The following is a 22,337-nucleotide window of genomic DNA, read 5'->3' as shown; positions in this document are numbered from 1 at the left end:
ATAAATAAATAAAAAGGAAAATTATGATGGGGAAATAGTCCTTGACTGGGTGCCAACCTTCTATTAGCCAAAAAAAAAAAAAAAGTAGGAGCAGAGAAAAATGGGCAGAATATGGGCACGGCCCCTGCATGTTAATAATTTGAAAAGAGGAAGCATTGCTATAAAGGGTCAGTACATTCTGCTCTCACCCCGACGTCGGGGCGGGTAAGCTGCCCTAAAGCTCTCACGATGCTCTTGCTCACACCTCTCCCCTGTCCCCTCAGCCCGGCTCAGGCTTCCCCGCTGCTTCACCCGTCAGAGGCTCCTGAGCCTGTGGCGAAAGGCCCTGGCTGAATCGGGCTGGGGCCCTTGTTTTAAGACTGTAAACAATCTGAAGAATCTAAGCCAAGCCTTGCTCTTATTTTGTCCACTTCTGACCCAAATCGATCTACTGTACCCTTTCTGCTCAAACCTCAAGGGACCAAGTAGTCTAGGTACCTCATTAAAAGCTCCCAGCCCTTGGAGACGGTCAGTTACGCAGCAGTCACCAGCGGGACAGTCGTTACTAGATCCCTTCCCTCTGGGCCCTCCCTATTTTCCCCTAAGCGCAGCAACAGCACTACCAGGATGATGAAAAATATATGTATACATAAGCACACGTGTGCAATATAAGCAGAGTGTGTGTGTCCTGAAAGTCCAGTGGGGTTTGAAGCTTTCAAGTGTCAGATGTATACTTGCTGAGCAGTGACATGAGACATTGTTGGAAAGTTTGTTTATATTTTTTATACTCAGAGTTGGGATGTTTGAAAAATCAATTTTAATTTTCGATGCCAGTATTTGCTGTCTTCAGTCTGAGGGACTGAAATAATAGTAATTTCAAATAATATTTTTGAAGTTTCTATTATTTATATTTGATATTGCTAATGATTAAAGGTGAACATAAGAGCTTGGGTAGAAACCTTTATTTTCTTGCCTTTCTGAGCACCATGTGCATTCTCCATCTGCCTGTAGTCCTGCACAAAACTGCACGTTTCAGCCTGTGGTGATTGTTTGGAAGTCTGTCGTCTTCACCGGACAGTAATCTCCTTAAGGGCAGGGACCTTATTTTGCTCCCCTTGGCGCATTTAGCCGTGTCTTGGTGTTAACTGAATGAAGAGCTGAAAGATATTCCTTGTACTACATCTTGCAGTCCATTTCCAGTCTCCACCTCCTCCCACTTCTCACTTCTGAACCCGACCTGATCAACACAGCTTGTGTCTATTCTGTGGGCTGTGTTCCTGCGAAATAGCTTCACCTGGTTATCTCATTTGAGCAGTTCCTTCATTGCAAAATACTTTTGTTAGCATGCCAATTATATTGGTTCTTTTTTTTTTTACCAAATTTTCCCAGTATGGTTAAATAATTATTTGGACCCCATCATAGTCTATAGGAAGATCTAGGTAGACTCAGGTGCCAGATAAAGAGCCTCTCTTAGAAACCTAAGAATTTTATGGCATAGAGACCCACATTTAATGCCTCTTCTCACAGTATTTCCTGAAATGTACACACACACACACACACACAGGCACACACACCTTCAAAAACTAACCAACATGTAAGAGGCAAAAAGAAATCTACTATTTCCCCAGGATTTTGCAATGAAGGAAATGCTACAATGAGGTAAATTCTAGAAGAGGTAGTCTTGATGTATTCATGAAGAAAGGTGCCTGACCCAAGACCCTGCTGGCCCTAATGTCTCCCCACTGAGTCAAGGATCTGCACACCGCCAGGGAGGGGGTGATCATGATCTTTTAATTAACACCTTTGAATCTGAGGGAGGGGCAACATATGAAATACAGTAAGTAGCACTATAGGAATAATTGCTCCTGTGTGTGTGTGCGTATAAAGTAATCTAAGTGTTGTACACTGTTTGTTGGTATCAGTAGATTTTCCATTGTTATAATTTATCACATCCCTTAGAATCAACTCTCCCTCCACTTTTTTGTTGGGGATAATTTTCTCCTTGGTGATAGGGAAGGAGAGAGAAACATACGGCCTAACTCTTTCTTGGTTCAAAACCTCTAAAGAATTCAGTGGGATATAAACATTTATGGTCTTTCAGTGAGTTGAGAAATCCCAGGAGTTAGTTAAGTCAGTGACAGGAGGAAACCTTGAACGCATCACGTATCTGATCCCTCCAGAAGGCCTATTTCTTTTTTCATTTGGATGGGGAGGGGGTGGGTTCCCAGATAAACTGTGTCTGTGTTGGACAAACTGCAGCAATGAATTTCAGGCAGGAAAGGAACATAATTATTTACACAGCGAAAATGGCAGGGCATTAAAAGACATCTGCCATTTTGATCTGCCAAAAGCAATTAAAGGGGGGAAAAAGTTCCACAGAAATCTGCTTGTGTATCTTCAAATTATAAAAGTAAAAAACCAGAAGTGTCTTTGAATGTTATTTGGTGCAGCTCATAAAAAAAAGAAATGTACTTAGTTTAGACAAAAAAAAAAAAAAAGATGTTTGCCAATTGGTCCAGTTGGGGTGAATCTTCTTGGCTGTCTTCCTTACTCAGCCAAATCTGCTTTTCATGCAGACTTTTCTTTTTTGGTCCGTTTTGTTTTGCGGTGTGTTTTTTAAAGCAGTTCCAATGAAACTGAATGTATCACGTATCAGAGCTCATTTGATCTGCAACTGGCCCATCTGAGATAATATGCTGCAAAATAAATATGTGTGGAGGCCGGAGGCCATCTCCTCCTGGACCCAAGCCCTAGCTACCCAGTGTAACTTTGTGAACTAATCAATAATGCATGGATGGAGGGGCCGGTGATGTGCATTGACTCCTTCAGAACACTCAGCCCGAGGTGCAGGTCATAACATAACCATTTTCCCCATAATAATAACTAATCCCTGAAAGTTCTGAAGCACATTACATGGTTTTGGCGTTTGTTCCTTTCCATCCACTCTTTCACTTTAATCCAGACATTTGGTCAACCCACTTAATGTCGGGATAATCCCTGCAGAGAGCTCACATTGTAGTGGGAAACAGGCAGGGAAATAATTGCTTAGAAACGAGAATGACAAGAAAAATGCTACAGGTTAGTGCAGCAGTCCTGGAGCACAGAGGAGGAAGCCCCTAAGATGGGCTGGGGCTGGGGCTCCCTGGCCACGCTTCACCTAAGGGACTTCATCTGCGGTGACACGTGAAAGGGGGAGCAGGGGGCATGGACAGGTGAGAGGCGGCCTGAAGTTTCTGGAGCTTAAGCTTCCAGGTAGCAAGAGGAAGGAGGTAAAGGCCAAGTTCACAGGGTGGGGGCGGGTCATATAATTCCTTGCTGTGAAGTGTCAGTTAAATCCATAGGAGATGGAGAGCCAGAGGAGAGTTTTAAGAAGAGACATATTCAGGTATGTTTATTGGTAAGGACTGATTTAAGTGGTGGCAAGACTGGAGTCAGACAGGCCTGTTTGGGGACCCCCGTGGTAGCCACAGGTCCTCTGTGCGTAGGTCAGTCGTTATGGAAGTCAGCTTGGCTTTCACATTATGACTCACTGAGCCCCATGGGCTTTGGGAACTCCCTGGCATCGGGGACTGTGTCTTCTTCGCTGCTAAAGTCCCACTCCTAGGACACTTCCCAGCACACGGGACATGAGAGCAGCTCATTTGCCCGTGATTATGGAGGGACAGAAAGGAGATTGTGATAGAACTAGGAAATACCGAGCTTTTGATGGAAGCCACACCGGCGCTAAATGTGGAACACACATCAAGGGCAGGGAAGGTCAAAGGAAGTAGGGGAGGTGTTTCAAGGTGTCAAGGGTTACACTTTCAATTTGTTGCCTGGAAAGTCCTAAGAGTACATTCGTTGTTATTATAATAGAAACATATGGCAAGCTCCTAAAATTGTCCTCTGCTGCTCATCAATAGACAATGTGCTAATAGCCAGGTGACTCCATGGTCTGAGAGGCCTTCAACATTAGTTGAAATATATTTGTTTTGTATCGGGCAGCACGCAGCCCTGGGACTCGGGATGTGCTCCAATTGTATGGGCTTTCGGTATGCCAGTGCCGTTCTCTCTCAAAATACCAGCCTGGTCCATGAGTTAGACGTGATATAATAATTGACAGTTTTTAAAATGAGACAGTAGAATTAATTATGTGTCAAATATTCCTGACCCCCTTCTAGGGATAAAAAGTGAAGACAAGCATTTAATCTCTAACCCTTGCTCCTTTCTCTCTACTTTATCAAATGATCATTGTTTAAAACAAGAGGTTTGGAAATTAATACTACGTTCAATACTAGGAGTTTCAATTTAATTACTTTATCAAATCGTTAGGTCAAAAGACAAAATCAGGGTCTCTTATTGTTAGAATCCAAAAATTGTGATAAAACTTGGACATTCATTTCTAATAAAATAATGGAAAGGGCATTCCCTAAAACACACAAACACACATACCTCACAACACAAATCTTAATTTTAAATAGTGAAACTCTAGAACCAATGATCCTGTCAAAGTAGCAAGTAAAGTAAGAATATCCAATATTATTGCTATTATTTAATGCATATTGTAAAAGTGCAAATTTATCCAATTGGTCAAAAAATAACTAAATGTTAAAAATGGATGAAGCAAGTTGTCATTAAGTTTTTATATAGTTGTCTCCCTAGAAAATCCAGAAAAATCATCTAAGAAGTTGTATCACTTTAGAACAAGGAACTAATTAAAATAGTTGCCATTTGTATTAAAAATAGTCACTTGGAAAACATAAGTTAAAAATCCACTTCACAACAGCATCCAAGTATAAAGTAGCTAGCTGTAAACATAATCAGAAATCTGTAGAACAAAAATGAAGAAAACTACAAAATATCCCTGAGGGAATTAAAAAAAGAATTGATTCAATGGAAAGTCGGACCATGCTTCGGGGTGAACCCATAAGTTTAAGGTAAACTCAATAAAATTCAAAAAGGTACTTTTTAGGCACCATAAAAATTAATTCTAGTCCAGCTGAGTGTGGCTCAGAGGTTGAGCATCCCCCTAGGATCCAGGCGATCGGGGTTCGATTCTGGGTCAGGGCACCTGCCCGGGTTGTCGGCTCAATTTCCAGCAGGGGGCGTGCAGGAGGCAGCCGATCAGTGACTCTCATCATTGATGTTTCTATGTCTCCCTCTCCCTTCCTCTCTCTGAAATCAATAAAGATATTTTTAAAAATTTTTAAAAATAATTCTAAATTATATCTATAGGAACAAAGAAACCAAAATTTAAGAAAGAGTGACAAAATAAAAATAGTGAGGAGAAAATATGCATCCAATTTTGGCATATGTATGCACACAGCCATTAAAGAAAAAGATGAGACTGGCACTGAGTAGGTAGACAGAATGGGAAGAAATGGAATTCCCCCGAAATCGTAGGCGATGGTAAAGGCGATGTTACGAAGCAGCTGGAAATAACTGATTATTTCTTAAGTGATATTTAGGAAATGGACAACAATTGGAAGTTGAATATTTATTTCAAATGAATAAATGCTGGAAATAGGAAACATGATGTGTAAGAAAGAAAAAGACAAGTGAATGTAGATATCAACTTTGGGTAAGGAAAGTCTTGCTAACTAAGGATAATATTAAACAGGGAAAACATGATACAAAAGGTGCAACATTTATACTTGAGAACACAGCACAATCAGAACTGAAAGCGCGTGGAAACGTGGGGGAAAAATCTATGAAACAGGTTTGACAGCTCAGATGTTAATAACATTAAAAGATGAAGAGACTTCACAAATCAATTGCAAACTAAGGAATATGAATACAATTCCAAAGATTTTTGTTAGATAGCAGGTTTGCAAAGAAAAACAAATTATCAATACTTATTTAAAACTCCTAGCTTTCCTAATAATGAGAGAAATTGATATTTCAAAATGTGATTATATTTCACCTATCAATTTGTCAGTGATTTAAAAAATATATATTATCTAGAGTTAGCTTGAAGGTGAGGAAATGGGACCTCACCTGTTTTACTAACAGGTTATTATAGATATTTCTGATGGGCAATTTGTCAATAGGTATCAAAATCTTTTGATCCAGTAATTCCACTCCAGGAATTCAGCCTAAAAGAATAACTAGATATTTGGCAACGGTATGTGAAAATGTACTTGCTGTTATCAGACATTCTTAAGGTGGAAATTAGGAACTCTGTAGAATAAAATGCTGACATGAGTGAGTGGGGAAAAACTGGACATGTAATTTAGGACATGTTTAAAGATCAAAATATATGCCGAGAGCAAGTCTGGAAGGGTGTACAGAATAGCCGTGATTATTCCTGGCCACTCCGTTATCATCAAGTTATTATTTTAAATTGTATTTCCTCTTGCTTGTATTTTCTAATTTTCCTTCAAGGAGTATGTATTAATTATGTGGTGAGAGAAACTTATAAAACTCTTTGCAAATATAGTTTCCACCGTGAGGACGGCTGTGATTAAAACTGAAATCCACGAACAGCTTGTCCTCGGCTCCCACTTTCCCTGGAAAACTAGATCGATGAACTGAATTGAAAATTCAGATTCTGCCTCTTCTGAAGACTGTTACTACTTGACTACAAGATAAACAGATTTTGCAAAAGGAAGGAACTAGAAAACACAGGAGCTTTATACTGGTAATAAGGCGCGTTACACACCCTAGAAAGTACCCTCCCAAACCCTCAGACGCTTCGGTTATTTCCCTCATTGGGCAGCATCGCCTTGAGCCATCTCGGAAGCCCCTGTTGCCTCTCTTCCCTCCTTATCTAGAAAAATGGGGATAAAAATACTCAACATGCCCGCCTCCTAGGGCTGTTTGAGAAATTAGGTGACAAATTAATGAAGAACAAGACAGATGAGAGGGGCAGGTCTCAGCATTTCTTTTCCATGGCTCTTCTCTTATCCATTACGCGTCTCCTGTGTTTTCTGAGATGCCGTTCAGTCTGATATTTTCAGAGTAAATGCATCTCAAAACCTGGGCGGGTCAGCTCTGCATCTGCCCAAACAGCACCCTTCTCGATACCGACAGCCCAGGCGGGACGTCAGTGTTGAACGTTAGTATCCCCGGTGTCTGTCCCCGGACAACAGCAGGGTGACTGCCAGGGGGACAGGGGGCAGGGAGGTAGAAGGGGGGGGGGGGTAAATGGTGATGGGAGGAGACTTGACTTGGGGTGGTGAGCACCCAAAACAGTACACAGGCGCTCTACGGTTGTATACCTGGCACCTTTATAATGTTATCACTGAATGTCACCCCAATAAATTCAGTTTTAAAAAAAGACGCCCAGTGCTCACGCCGAGTTAGGCAAACGCAGCCCCGAGCGTTTGCATGGCACGGTGCAGTAAACGCTCAAGGAGGAAGGAGGCCGACGCTTTCCCTCAGCACGACGCCAGCCATTACCGCATGTTTTCTACGGGAAACGGCCTCGGCCCAGAACCTTGGTAGCTCAGTGGGCTATTAATAGGGTGTGGAACGTGATTACTCCTTTTGGATCGCTTCAATATGTAATTACTTTTAGGAGCTGGTAGAAAGAAACTCTATTAAATGATAATTATAGGACTGTATTTGCTTTAAGGTTTCGTAATAGCTCTAAACACGGGAGTTTTCATTAACTGTTTGCCATAGTTAATAAAGTCATTTTTCTCAAAAAGTAGCAATTTCCTGCAAAAGTGGTGGCTCCGATCTAGGATGAAACTCTTAAATAGCAAAGGGCAGGGGGCACAGAGTGGGCAGCGGGTTGGCTCATCTATGGGAACATAATCTCCTTGAAAACAGAGACGGCATCCTTGAAGCTGGTGATAGTGGGACGTGCTTACAACTCCCTAGAGAACAGTACACCTTGGTGTAATGTTTCAGAAGGTTAACAGCGACTAAATATTATTGCACACATAAAAACGAGACGACAAGGCCGATGATGGAGGTGATGTTGGCACGGCGAGGAAAGCCTCGAAAACACCCGCTGTTTCAGGAGCTGTCCGGGGATGGGGGGGGTGCGGGAAACAGATCCAGCAGTGAGGCCTCAGGTGAAAGTTGTGGGTTATACAAACACACAGATAAATGTCTGACCGCAGGTATTTGAGAAAACAGGTAATAAAAGAGGTGGTAGCATAAGAGGTCCATGAGAACACCCCACTATTGATGAAAATAATTGTATGTTGAAATTTGTTGTTGTTGTTTTTCAGTCATAAAACTGACGTAAGCCTAGTCTGAAACAATGTAGCCATCTACCAACCCACGGCTGATAGAAAATAATTTGGGAATTAAGAAAATTCCAGGAGTGGAGATAGGGATTCGCAGAAACTCAAAGGTGCACACATATGGTAGAAAGTATGATAAAAACACTGCTATGCCGTCTTGGTCAGTTCAGCTCGGTGAGCAGGAATGTCCACTGCGTGCCAGGGTCTCCCTGCTTTGCAGAAACGCACCTTTGCCAAAGGAAATGCCTTCATGGCATCTGTGCACCGCGGAGGCGCATGCGCCCCCAGCTGAGAATTACTCATCAACTTCAGCGCTCTGCAAATTCTCTCTAAGGGCCTTACGGGGCTCACGTGTGCACAGGAACCAGAGCCAACAAGTACAAGAAAAATCCTAGGTTAAATATAATAGTACTGAGCTCCAAGTAACGTTTCTGTTTCAAAATGGTGGAAATCATTTACAAAGTGAATCAGAGGTGGTTTTGTTGCGTTCCTTTAAAATGCATTTCTCTCCCTCTAACTTCCTTCACACCCTGGCTTTCGAGAGCATGTCCCCTTCAGAAAGCAAGGCATCGGGAGCGGAAATCTCTGTAGGACAGTCTACCCCCTAGTCTCATTTAATATGTGCTTGATTTAGAAGGGCCATGTTTAAATGCTCAAGTCAGCCCTGGCCTGTGTGGCTCAGTTGGTTGGGCACCGACCCGTGTGCTGAAAGGCAGCAGGTTTGATTCCTGGTCAGGGCACAGGATGGGTTTGGGCTTAATCCCCAGTAGGGGGCTTGCAGGAAGCAGCCGCTGAATATTTCTCTCTCTCTCCTTCTCCCTTCTTCTCTCTCTAAAAAATCAATTTAAAAAAATCTTTAAATGCTCAAATCAGTTCAAGAAGCAATAATAAAGTAGGTCAGATCATATCCCTTCAAATCCAAGAGGCACGGGGAACACTCCTCTGCTTTAATAATCACCCAGTAGGATGCAATGGTTACGGTGTAAGCTCTAATCCCTGAGGGCTGGGGTTTAAAATCTAGATCTAACTCCTCCATAGCTGATGGACTTTTTTAAATTTTATTTTTCACTTACAGTTTACATTCAATGTTATTTTGTATTAGTTTCAGGTATACAGCATGGCAGTTAGATAGTCATACAAAGTGTTCCCCAATATTTCCAGTACCCACCTGGCCGCATACACGGTTAGCACCCTATCATTGACCATGTTCATTTATGACACTGATAATAGTGATGACAGTGAGGAGGAAAGCAATACTACTTATTAGGTTAACGTAAGATCCTATCAGCCTGATTTCAGTCGCTGAGAGAGCAATCAACCTATAACCTAGCACACAGCTAGCCCATAACTTACGAAAACGTATGCACTCAGTAGGACGGCCTTTTATTCCTATGCCCGATGATGGCATTTGCCAGCCTGTTTTTACAGACCCGTATTGTCACAGGTTTATAGGAACAGCTGCAGACCAAAATCGCCTGGCTGGGGGTTCAAGAAACTTATTTTTTCATCCTGCCTCTGCCACCAACTCTGTCAAGGGACTGCATCAGTTTGGATCTATACAACAAAAGCAGCCTGAAGGATCTGCCGTGGGAAGCAGAAAGCATTTGAGCCTCCCATGCTCCCTGTGGCCACGCGACGCTTTGTCCCGCCCCTGCCGCCGGTCATCCTGCAGCCACCTTCAGGGGTGCAGCTCTGTACCCAGCTACACCGCATCCAAACTCTGCAATGGAAGCGAAGGCCAGCGGAAAAATCCCATCACCTTGCAAAGCTGAACGCATTGCTTTTAATGCTCTACTTGATATCAATATTCATAAAGCCACACTCCCCCCCAAGGGTTCATCAGCCTCTTAAAAAATGACAAGCGGAGTTGTTTGCATACCGGCCCTGTAAGCTTCCCCACTCGGTCTCCCCACTGCGTCACGAATATCAAGGCCAGCAACAGCGACAAAAGAAAAATAGAATTAGACTCACTCACTCCTAGGCGCCAACTGAGCCCATGTCTCAAAATAAAGACGGCATTATTATTTCTTGCTTGCTCTTGGACAGAAAGGCATTGGTAGGATTGGGGAAACCATGGGTGCTCTGCAGTGTGCAGGCCATTTGGTTCCCACCCCGGCTTCTCTGAATGCACAGGGACCCTGGTACGAACCTCTGTTGTCTCTGACTGTGAAATTGGGATTGTGAATGATTTCAGGGGGTAGACTGAAGATAAATCTTGGTCCATTGGCTGTGTCATCCTTGTCGTCAGCACTAATTGTAACAATCGGCTGAAAGAGAAAGGTGGCCCATAAATAAACCATGCTGACATCGGCACATCATTTATTTAAAAATTCCTGGCTGGCTAAGAAACCTGGTTGGAATGAGAGAACATAGTTTCCAGAGCTAAACTGGGGCTCTGCAGCTTTCCTGGGCAGCGGCAGGTATCTCCACCTGATGCTCTCAAGACCAAACTCGATGCCCAATGCCTTGCTCATGGCCAGGGAAGGGGAAAGCAGTGTTACCTGGTTAGAGAGGGGCTTGGTCTGATCACTCTCACAGATGAAGCCTTCATATGGGGCAGCAAACTTGGGAGCGTTATCATTGACATCAAGGATCTTGATGGACACGGGGACTTTGGCTTCCTGATGCCTGTTGTCTGGAAAGAGAGAATTCAGTCAGTGCCAGGGAGGAATCCACATTGGTCCAAGGTTGTCCCTGGGAAGGAATAAGCTCCAGCCACTTATCCAGGCAGTGTAGGGAAGGGCATTATTGGATTGTTGGCATGAAAGACACCTGAAGAGTGAAGTACGGTAGGTCCAGGGTGAGGGAGATGTCCTGAGATAAATGTCAGTATTAGACCAGTCAGAACTCAACCACTTTTCCATTTCTGCTGACTCTGATGCCGGGGTTATATTCTAAATGCTCAGGATAGAGCCTGGCACCCCTGAGTGTAGTTCCATAGCAACAATTCTCAAACTGGGGTTCCCCAGAGCAGCAGCAGAACTATCTGGGAACTTTTTGGGAATGAAAACATTCAGGCCTCACCCAAGACCTACTGAATCAGAGGCTCTGAGGGTGTGATCTGGAAATCCTACAACAAGCCCTCCATGATATTCGAACACATGATCAAGTTTGAGAACCACTGGTCTACAGGTAAACAAGAACCCACAAATCTTGGCTCTGGGTTTAAACAAAACTGAGTGATAGAAAAAGTGGGGAATCCAACAGCAATGGTTATGAGTTTCAAGCTGCTGGGGGCTATGAGCTCACTTGCCAAGTCTGTACCTAGTTGTGCCAGAGAAAACAAAAACATACCTATGTATTTACTTATAGTACTAGAATCAGGGGTGGGGAACCTTTTTTCTGCCAAGGGCCATTTGGATATTTATAACATCATTGGAGGGCCATACAAAATTATCAACTTAAAAATTAGCTATGAAGCCCAGCCGGTGTGGCTCAGAGGTTGAGCATCAACCTATGATCCAGGAGATTGCCATCTGATTCCCAGTCAGGGCACATGCCCAGGGGGCGTGCAGGAGGCATCCAATCAAGGACTCTCTCATCATTGATGTTTCTCTCTCTCCCTCTCCCTTCCTCTCTCTGAAATCAATAAAAACATGCTTTTAAAAAAATTTAGCTATGAAGAAAGCTCTTAGATTTATTGAATTTCAAGTCCCACCTGCGGTTGTATTGGCAGGGCCAGACCTATATGGCCCATGGGCTGGACGTTCCCCACCCCTGGACTAGATAGACAACCAAAATTAAATTTTAAAGGTTGAAAAACATGTTTAAGACTAAAAAATTTATTCTATCTCAGCTATCTGTCCCTTCCCAGAGTACACAGAGTCTGAAGGAACAGTACTTGGTAAGGCAGAATCAAAACCCCGCGAAGAGCACTTACGGATTTCTGCTGCAAACACAGATATGTTGAGCCAGGTGGTTTCCTCTCTATCCAAAGGTTTCGTAGTTTTAATAAAACCATCCTCTGGATTTATAGTGAAAAACCTGTCGAGGTCAGTATGACGATCGATTGAATACCTAAGCAGAATGCAAATGAGGCAATTAGAGGAGACATTCCAAGCAGTTTAATATGTGAATATCTTCTCCATGCTATATTTAAAGCAACTTTTTCAATGAGTTGCTTGAGTTGGGTTTTCTTTTTAATCAAATTTACTTTTCAAACTTCGTACGTACATGAATCTTTTATAGAAATCGTTTTGCCACAGTAGAATTCTTTATTCAGTACAATGAATGAAAGAGCTGTTCAGCATATTTGATTGAGAAGCATAATAACACGTTGCATATTTCTCCATATTTACTACAATCACCCACCCTCTGAATATTTATGAAATTGCATTTGGGAAGTAGGTCTGCCTTGCTCCCAAACTATTCAGAAAGTCATAAAGATGTCAAACTTTGCCAGATTTTTGCATGAGAGATATTAAATAGTTCCCAGCTTATCTAAATTTATCATCAAGGATCATTTATGGTCCTAAAAATCAGCTTTCTCCTTACTTAAAGGAAAATGCGAACTGCATTTTGAGCAAACTCGTTTATAGCTTGTTTGCTTAGTTTAGGGGCTCTCAGGTGTGGCACTGTCGGAGGCGTGAGAGATTCCTGCCGAGGAAGCTAAGAGGAGGGAAGATCTGAGGAAAGCAATTGGAAAGGAAAGTGTGTCTAATGCCACAGAGCCTAAGAAAAAAGATACACAAAATGCCCATGCAGCTAAGAGTCCAGGTGACACAGTAAGGCCTGACCTGTATGTCCAAGAACACAGGTTCCTTTAGAGGTGAAGATAAGTGATTAGGAAAGTAGGTAGCGAGGATAGGAGACCCCGTGAGTAAAAAGAGACCCAAGTGGGTGAGGGGGTGTGGTTCAGGGGGGCTGGTTCTGAGCATCTCTGGCTAATCACGGACGCGGGACTTGCCTGCATGCACGAAACAGCTGCCACTTAAACATGACCCAAATAACCAATCGCAGAAATGGGTCCTCGGAGGCCACGCGGCGGAGAGGAAGTCAGCAGCTGCTGCGCACGTTTACACAGCGTCACTCTTCTCAAAAGTCGCTAACACACCTCGCTCGCTATTCGAGACCAAAGCTAAGTCTTTTAGAATTCATACCAAGAACATTTTTGAGTAGTTTAAAGGTGGTGCAATGGCCCTCAGCCAGCATGTAATGCATCTTCCTGCACACAGAGAGCTCAGTGCTCAAACCTTTGCGGGAAATCTCACGCGTGCGGCTTGGCCAGAGTAGAAAGCTCAGCATGGACTCAGGATAGGTGTTGACTAAAATACCGACTGGCCACGCGCCTTTGAGGAATTCAGACCATCGGCCTGAGCCTCAGAACGCCCAGCTGTGGGATCCGAAAGCAGTTAGAGCCTCAAAAAGTGTCTGAGTGTTAACTTGAACTTAGTGCAACATGTCATTGGAACCAAGAAGATGTTCAATAAAGGGCAATTCTCTTCCTTTCTCCCAGAAGTAAAAATGTTCACAAATTGAAAGGCAATGGAGCCCTGGCTGATGCGGTTTAGTTGGTTGGAGCATCGTTCTGTACCCCAAAAGGTCTCAGGTTCGATTCCTCGCCAAGGCATATACCCAGGTTGCGGAGTCAATCCCTGGTGAGAAGGCAGTTGGTCAATGTTTCTCTCTTTCTCCCTCTGTCCTTCCTCCCTCCCTCTCCCTTACTTTCTCTCTGAATTCAGTAACAACATATCCTTGAGTGAGTACTGAAAAATAAATAAATAAAGGCAATGGAATATTGTTTACATTCGGAACTTCCTTCTGCTCTCTCAGCATTTTCTTTGGTGTAAATAGAAAAATTCCCTTGTCCATGACAATTTTTTGTCATGCTCAGGTCTGCACACCCAGGAGAGTGACCGGAGCATAGGAAGGCATTCCATAAGTTATAATTACTTAATTTATAATTAGTATTTATATTTCCCCTCAGTTCCCCGAGGCCCACAGGCCTAGCTGAGGGTGACATCGCTGGGAAATCTGCTCCAGAGAGAAATTACGTAACTTATTATTATTATTTTTTTAAATATACATCTTTATTGATATCAGAGAGGAAGGGAGAGGGAGAGAGAACATTAATGATGAGAGAGTCATTGATCGAGCCCGCAACCCGGGCATGTGCCCTGACCGGGAATCGAACCCCGATAGCCTGGATCCTAGGTCGACGCTCAACCGCTGAGCCAAGCCTGGCCGGGCGAAATTATGTAACTTAAACAAGCCTATGGAAAAAGCCAACAGCAGACTCGAAGTAGACACCTAACTTCCAAATCTTAATCTTGTTCACATTGCATTGAACCCGACTGTCTTGGGCCCTTTTGAAACTGAAGGACATGGTTTCTGCGGGGCTTTCCTCACCCCTCTGGCCTCTAAAATTCCCCATCCAGGCTTTCACAATGACTCCGTCGTACCTTATCGGGCTGTTGGCAGCATCAGGGTCTTTGGCATGTACTCTCCCGACCACAGTGCCAGCGGCTGCATTTTCTTGGACTTCGTGAATGTAACTTGGGGCCAAGAACACAGGGGGCTCATCAGCATCTTCCACTGCGATCTTGACGGTCACTGTGTCCTTGAAAGGCCCGTTGCTTATGAACTTCGGGTCGATGTGCACATTGGCCGCCTCTACCTTCAGGCTGTACGCTCTCTTGGTTTCAAAATCTACGGGCTGGCGAGAAGGAAGAGAAGATTGGCAACCGATTCCTTGAAAGAATAATGAAGGAGAAAGGCCTGCTTGTTTCGCAGGGCACGGTGTGCAGTTCCTCAAAGCGAGAAAATCAGTGTCTATTCAATATCCAATTACCTGAGCCACTTGGTCAGAAAATCAGACAAATCAATGGCTGAACCTTGGGAGATGCTTAATGGGCAAGTCTAGGAGCACATGACCTGAAATGAACCTCATTCTATGTAACAACACGAAGGCTGCCAAAGCCCCTAAAAATCACCCACGATGAGGAGGAATTAAAACACTACAGAAATAAATGTTATAGACGATTCTGTAAAGTCCCGAGACTCTTGGTAATAAAAGTACCCACTGAATTCAGCCAGAGGGGTCTTATTAGATGACTGTCCCCCTCCACACATACACACCTCCGGCGTAATCCTGTTGACAGTCTCATTTTTTTAAGTATCTGACCCTATAACCTTTTCCAAAGTCTGGGACCCTGACCGGCAGCGGCCCATGAGATGACTCAGGGAGGTTTATGAGCGATTTCGGTGGGTCGGGTTTGTCAGATCACATTTACTGAGTCATTGACACAATTATTCCAGTTCTTCCGCTTCTGAACACATCGAGGCTATCTCAGCATGATGCTGCGTTTTAACATATCCGATATGCTTCCTAACCTCCCTTTTGAGAGACCGCTACAACGCGCTAGTCAGACGATAACGATGCTATTTTGTTTTGACTGTGCTCATTTTTAGGATCCCGTCTATTTATGAGCAAGTCATAGGAAAATAAAAACAGTGCTTCCTTGTTATAAAAATGTATACATATAAAAATGTCCACTTAAAGAAAAATAATTATAAGCGACATAGATTTTACACAGATATAAGAAAAAATGGGACGTCGCATTTGAACGGCTGCGGTTACTGGGAAATGGACGGCAAACGCTCCCTCATTCTGAATGAGGCGATACAGTGAATCAGTGGGCAAAGGGTAGGAAGGAAAGCTGGCCCGGCCTTTGTGGCTCAGTTGGTTGGGTGTCAGCCCAGGAACAGCAAGGTCACTGGTTCGATCCCTGGTCAGGGCACATGCCCAGGTTGTGGGCTCGATCTCGGGGGGGCGGTGCAGGAGGCAGCTGATCAGTGATGTTTCTCTCATCACTGTTTCTATCACTCTTTCCCTCCTCTCTGTCTAAAAATCAGTAAAAATATATTTTTTAAAAAAGTAAAACTGTAGCAGAGAAACAAGTCCTCCAGCCTGGGAAACAGGACTTTCTAATTAGCACTTTGGATGATGCTAAAGGACCAAATGTTTGGAAAGACTTGGGTCTTTTAAGGCAAACAGCTGCCCGCTGTGCTGTTGTTGCCCGCGTGGCAGATGGGCGCGGGCACAACCATAGGGTTTAGTCCTGACCCGATTCTACAAAACTCCAAAGGAAGGGTGACTCGAGTCTCAGGAAGGTTAAACACATCCAGCAGCCTGGACGCTTTCCTGTCATCTCCCCGCCTTCACGCTCCCCGGAGCTGGGGGACGCTCCCGTTTCCTGAAGCAAAGCCTGCCCCAGCTGCTCCACCGTTCCGGGACTGGGCAGAAGGCTGGGTTACTAAGCAGCAGAAAAGAATGGTTTTACCTACAGTCTGAATGTATGAGATTGCTGACGTTTCTCCAAAATCTCTGAATCATTAGATATATTTTTTTTTTTTTTAAATGGACGACGATAGTTCTGAGACCTGGGAAGTAGAACACTCCTAATCTCAGGGAGTCTGGATGTTCCTAGGGCAGAACCTTTGGCCTTGCTCTAGGATCACGCCCAGAGCCGTGTCTCCAATGGAACGCCCTGCCCTGTTGGCTGGAAGGCCGGTACAGTCACGCTGTAATTCGATCGGTGCTTTTCAGAGCCCAAGCAAAACGCCCCAGATCTTTGCAAACATTTGTCTGGAACCCCCTCTCCTACACTGGTGAGATTTTACTAAGTTTTCTGGTGGTCAACCCAAACCTCATTGCCTTGAAGAGTCCTGCTCAGCTCCCCCAGACAGATCAAGGGGGTCCCTTAGCTGCCCTCTGCAGCCCCTCATCTCCGGCCGCCGGAAGGTGGGGAGCATCCCGGGGCACCCTGCCGAGCCTTGCTGATTCTTGCTAACCCTCGCCTCCCTGCTGCCCAGGAACGCCTGTACCAGGTGACCGTATGCATCCATCGTCCCGACTAAGTGGGAAGCGGGGCGGATGGAGAGTGTGGCAACATTTACCTAAAACGTATTCCCACCTCCTTCCAAAAAAGATTTAAGGTCGTTGCCCGTGGGATCATTTATAGCCATGTTATGAGTAGCTGAAATAAAGCTAAATGAGGCAACACACTACATAAGCCATAAAAATCTGACTACCCCCTCGTTTGCCAATCCCACCTCGGAAAATTCTCCCTGAGGGACGAATTCAAGAGGAAAACAATATTCAAAAAAGGCATGATGTTTGTTAGACAGAGAAGCGTACACACAAAACCCCAAATCCAACTGTGAGATTTTATTAAGGAAATAATGGTCCATCCATAGGATGGGATTTAGGCAGTCATTAAAAACGATTATGTATATTTTACATAACAGCATGTAAAATGTTTACGATGGGACATTACGTTAACAAATCAGATGGCCCTATGATTGCAGCTGTGTTAAATGTTATATATCCACGGCCATATACATGTGGGCAAGGATATAAAGGAATAATTAGACCTAAAATGGTTATTGAAATAGAGAATATTTAAAATGCTTCCTAATGCTGCTCTCACACTGTTTTACAAGGAGTTTATTTGGTTGAAAGTGAGTAACTCAGTAACGGTGCCAGGATACCTCTGTGATAAACAGGAGTCCCATTTGGTCAGGGGTGTTGCTGTGAACAGATTGAATTTTCCCCCGGACGCCGACCAAGCCTGCGACAAGTTTCATCTTCATTTTACACTGGCTCCCCTTCAGGTCCCCACCCAGAGGTCCTCTGAAGAGCCTCAGGACCATCCTCTCTCTCTTATGCCCCATTCGGCCCCGACGCTTCCTGGGTCTGACACAGTCAGTGCTCGAGTATTATTTGCTGCTTCCTAAGCGCTTCAATAAATGAATGGCTCTACCTCCTAATATCTCTCGAACTCTCCATCTTCCCCTCTTCTGCCTTCCCCAGTTCTTTGTAATTTCTCCCTTGAGTTCCAGCAACAGTTTTTCAGCTGGTCCCACTGTATCCGTCTCAAAAGCCTCGAGAATGAACCTACTCAAGTTTCTTAAACCTGTCCTGTTTCCATCGATACCCGATTCCAGGGGGTCCTTCGTGAGCTCTTTTCCTGCCCTTCCCCTCTCCTTACCGATCTGGTCAATTCCTACTCATCTGTGGGAGACTCCGCTCATCGTAGATCTTATCACACTTTATTCCGGCTGGTTCTCAGCTGGAGAGCTCCTCTGCTCTGCTCACCTGGGGGTTAATGGGGCACGAGGGGTGGGGTGGGGCGGGGGGGTGCACGCTCCCCGGCAGCTAGTGAGGGGGCCAGGGATGCTGCTAAACATCGCACGATGCAGAGCACAGCTCCCTGAAAGAAATATCATCTGTCCCGAAATGTTGTTAGTGCTGAGGCTGAGAAAACTTGCTGTTTCTAGTTGTCATTTCACGTCTCTGTCCTGTTAGGTTGTGACCTCCCTGTAGCCAGGACTCTGTCGCTTCAACTTTAGATGTTCAGCCACTCACACAGGTCCTGCCTGACAAATAATCAATTAATAACTCTTGGTAGAAAAATGGGTTAATAAATCAAGAAATGAGGGGAAAAACTATACTAAATAAGACTTTTTAAATGATAAAAATATCTCCATTATCTCTCCATACCCTTTTATATTATTAAATCACATATAATGACTTCCATGAGGACCCATCATTCTACTCTGTGACATCTGCCTCTGGATTTTTTTTTTCCAGTGGACATTTGGAACCATGTGCTACAAGTAGAAACGAAATAGCATCTTACTCTGTCTTAAACCTACACAGCAGTGCTTTATAGACTATCTGCCTTTTGCTTGGAATAAACACACTGAACTGGGGGGAAATGTGCAAATTAATCTTATGCAGAGAGCTCATTTGCGACGTGCAGGTTCCATGGGGTGATTTCAGTGTTTTAGGATTTGGGAGACAGAGTGTGTGTTTATGCCCTGAATACATGGAAAACAGGTGACAACCTTAGCATAACCAGCTACCCAATTACTTGAACAGTAAAGGACAGGAGGCAGAAATCGCTGATGTCAATGCTTGTATGTCAGTGTCAAGAAGGAGGGATAGTAACGTTAATTAACGTGCTAAGTTGACAGCTCTGTACTACACACAATTCGTACGGCACTTTTCCGGAGGAGAAACCAGAGCGAGTGATTCCCCTATCCCCTGTGGCCAGGCAGCTCATTGTCACTAACGTCAACTTTTCCACGTATCCAAAGCTCACCCCAATTCCATATTCTTTTACAACACAGTCACCCCTATCTTCTCTTTGTTCTGTGTCTCATCTTACTTCTCCCAAACCCAACAATGCCTTCAAATGTTGTGACAGGCCGCCCCCCCCCCCATCCCTAGAGCACATCTCTCCCTGCCCCTCTTACTGGAAGATTCCTCCCAGGAATTTCCCTCACCCCACCCTCGCTTTCTCCCCAGCCACTGGCTTCTTTTTTGATTCTTCAAATTAAATTTTTAGCAGTGTTACAGTCCTATCTTTTCCATCACACCAAGGAGCTTAATAGTCACACTGGAAAACACAAGTTGAAAATGAATGCTTGATTAAAACCAAGGTAATCCCATCATCCAGTTCAGACGTGAGGCTCCACACGCTTTGACAATGGAGAGGTGTTGATTTCTCACATGGTAAATCAGGGGGGAAACCGTTTTAGGAGAGACTTCAGCCATTCCTTCACTTAAGTGAGTCCTAGCTGGCTCCCTTTTATGAGCTCTTTCCGGTCCAGCTCTTTCTAAAATGCCTTGAGAGGGAGGTTTGTTCAGGAGCACTGCAGGATTGAAACCCATGCCTGTGAGTTGCTAGCCTATGACAGTGATAACAGGGGTGAGCTATTTAATCTGAACCCCAATCTCTTCATAGTTAAATTGAGGTCTCCTTGCCCATAGGGTTCATACCATCTACTTTTTGTGATTTTTGTGAAAAGTGAAGGAGAGAGTGTTTGGAAGAGGCTCCGGCTTTCTTTGGACTATTCTGAGTATTGGGGAAATGTTAGATTTTTAAAAACAAAGCAAGAGAAAAAACACAATAAACTTCCCATTGTCGTGAGTTAATCCCAAGGACACGTTGTTACTGACAGTTTAGCTGACTGTTGGGGAAGGACCGTTACTGCTGTTTCTTCGGTTCAGTTTTGAGAGAAAGTCACAGCAATGCAGTGGAACTTGGATGTTTGAGATAGAAGAATTTCTGATCAGCCGATATGAACGGACTGAACTTGGCAGAGGCACAGGGGGAACTCCACACACTCTCAGGGCTGCTTCTCCAAAATCTAGATTCGTCTAGCTGTCTTTCCTTCCATGGCAAAACTGTGCCCAGAACTAACCAGCCATCTCAGGCAGGCATCACACGTCTCCCTTGCTAGCTCCCCCTCTGGAATACAGTTCTGCTATTTCCCCAGAGCTCGGAGCTCAACTGCAAAATCAGGTCCGCTCCTAGATGCCCATATTTGCATTTTCTGAGCTCCAGCTGCGTGTGTCCGGCCGCGTGGCCTTGGCAGAGCAGGCCATACCGCCGATACCTGCGATTCCTCCCCTCACTCACCTTTTTCAGCTTCACCACTCCCTCCTGTGTTTCATAGTCCGTTGTGATTTCGAACAGTTCCATCCCATCCCCATCAACAATCGTGTATGTGACTAAGCCGTTTTCTCCAATGTCTGGGTCTTTCGCCTTCACTCTTCCGACCTCCTCCCCGGGGACAGCTGCTTCTGACACAGACATCTGGTATACGCCTAAAAGAGGAAGACATCTCGTTTTATTTTCCCTTTTACTCGTCAGCTGTAAGACATTAGATTCCATCGAATCCCAATACATTTCTCAAAGGGTTTGAAATTGAACTTCCTATTGATTGAAAACATGAAAGGAAGTGAGTGGATGGAAGATCCCGCATGGCCTGCCTGTCAAAGAAATGTGTTCTAGAAAGGGTGATGAAACAGTACCGGGGTCCGAGACAATACAGTGGGGTCACCTGCCCTGCGAGAGGAGGGAACAGAATGCTCAGCCACATTTCCCATTGGCGAGTGACGGAGGACCGTGCCATCTTCAAACACGCAGACAGCCAAGACGTCTTTTCATACCTTTGAGGGCCATGGCCCTTCTAACTCTGTACCTGACTTTCCTATCTCTCTTCACCTCCTTCACAGTTTGATCCAACACTAGCTTCCCTGGAAAGGTTTCCCACGGTGTGACCCTGCCGTCCGTATTTATTTCATACTTATTGGGAACTTAATATGTGACAGTCACTGCCCCAGCCCCTGGAAGCTCAGGAGTAAATGAAATCGTCAAGATTGTTCCCTAAAGAGAAAACAGGAAATGTGTAGACGCTCTGATGTCATTGCGAGGGGGAAGGAAAACACAGCTAGGGTCTCCCTTGCCTAGCTCGCTGTCTTTGGAGTCCTCTGAGCAACCACAGCACCTTCATGGGGCCATATTTGGTTCCTTCCTTGTTCTCTCGTTTGCAAAAATGGGTCACCTCTCGGGCTATAAACTCGTAGGCTCTGCCCGCTACTCTCCTAATGTAATGAAGCCACGTTCGTGGTGAACGTATGTACACCAGCAGCACTGGCATCATTATGATCAAGCTGTACCTTTGCTATACCTAGACCCACGGAGGCAGATCTGTGTTCAAATGCTGGCTTTGCCGCATTCTTTGGGCAACTTCCTGAGCCTTCCGTGGAACCCAGTTTTACCTGTAAGATGTGGGCTCTTAGACAGATCTGCAGTAGTGGTGACTGTTCTTGAAACCATGGTAGTTGGAGTTAAGCTTATTACTAGCAGTCTTTCAAAATGATTTTTTTCTTTCATTCCCTCAGCAATCCTACACATTTTGTAGAAGGATGGACATACTCCCTCAGATAATCATGGCTAACATTTGTTGACAGCTTATGCCAGATATCACGAAGATTTTATACCAGCTCATTTAGTTCTGACAACATCCTGTTAATTCGGTCCTATGGAAGACCGTATTCTCCAAAAATGGCCAAATCATCTCCCGTCCCCCATGCTGTTTCTTTAACCTGACTTTGCCAGTCCTTCTGTTGAAAGGTGGGGCCTACAAGATCTCCACTTAAATTTGGGCCAGTCTTGAGACTACCGTGGGAATGATGCTGGGGATTTCTGAGGCTAGGTCACAACAGGCAGTACAGTTTCTGCTTGGTGTCCCTGGGGGTCTCGCTTTCAGATCTCATCCAAGCCACTCCATGGAGAGAGAGGCCCCAAGCCCTATGAGTGACCCACGTTGGAAGTAGATCCTCTATTCCCAGTGAACTGTCCCCAGATGACACCCTGGAAACAG

General features: G+C 44.5%; 1 protein-coding gene across 2 annotated transcripts in view; it reads right to left on the bottom strand.

The window, feature by feature from the left end:
* Positions 1–22,337, bottom strand: part of CDH11 (cadherin 11) — a 118,505-nt gene that overhangs the window by 7,812 nt on the left and 88,356 nt on the right. For both annotated transcript variants that reach the window (XM_087827567.1, XM_016213114.2), the window contains 5 exons: positions 20,588–20,775; positions 14,558–14,811; positions 12,037–12,173; positions 10,658–10,791; positions 10,306–10,423 (listed from right to left, as the gene is read on the bottom strand). In XM_087827567.1, the coding sequence (XP_087683693.1) occupies positions 10,306–10,423; positions 10,658–10,791; positions 12,037–12,173; positions 14,558–14,811; positions 20,588–20,775 (831 nt within the window). The remainder of the gene's footprint in view (positions 1–10,305; positions 10,424–10,657; positions 10,792–12,036; positions 12,174–14,557; positions 14,812–20,587; positions 20,776–22,337) is intronic.

Source organism: Miniopterus natalensis, chromosome 18 (assembly GCF_054644295.1).
Source record: "Miniopterus natalensis isolate mMinNat1 chromosome 18, mMinNat1.hap1, whole genome shotgun sequence".
Taxonomy (NCBI): domain Eukaryota; kingdom Metazoa; phylum Chordata; class Mammalia; order Chiroptera; family Miniopteridae; genus Miniopterus; species Miniopterus natalensis.
The sequence above is the reverse complement of the archived record's forward strand: the minus strand, read 5'-3'. Positions and strand labels throughout refer to the sequence as shown.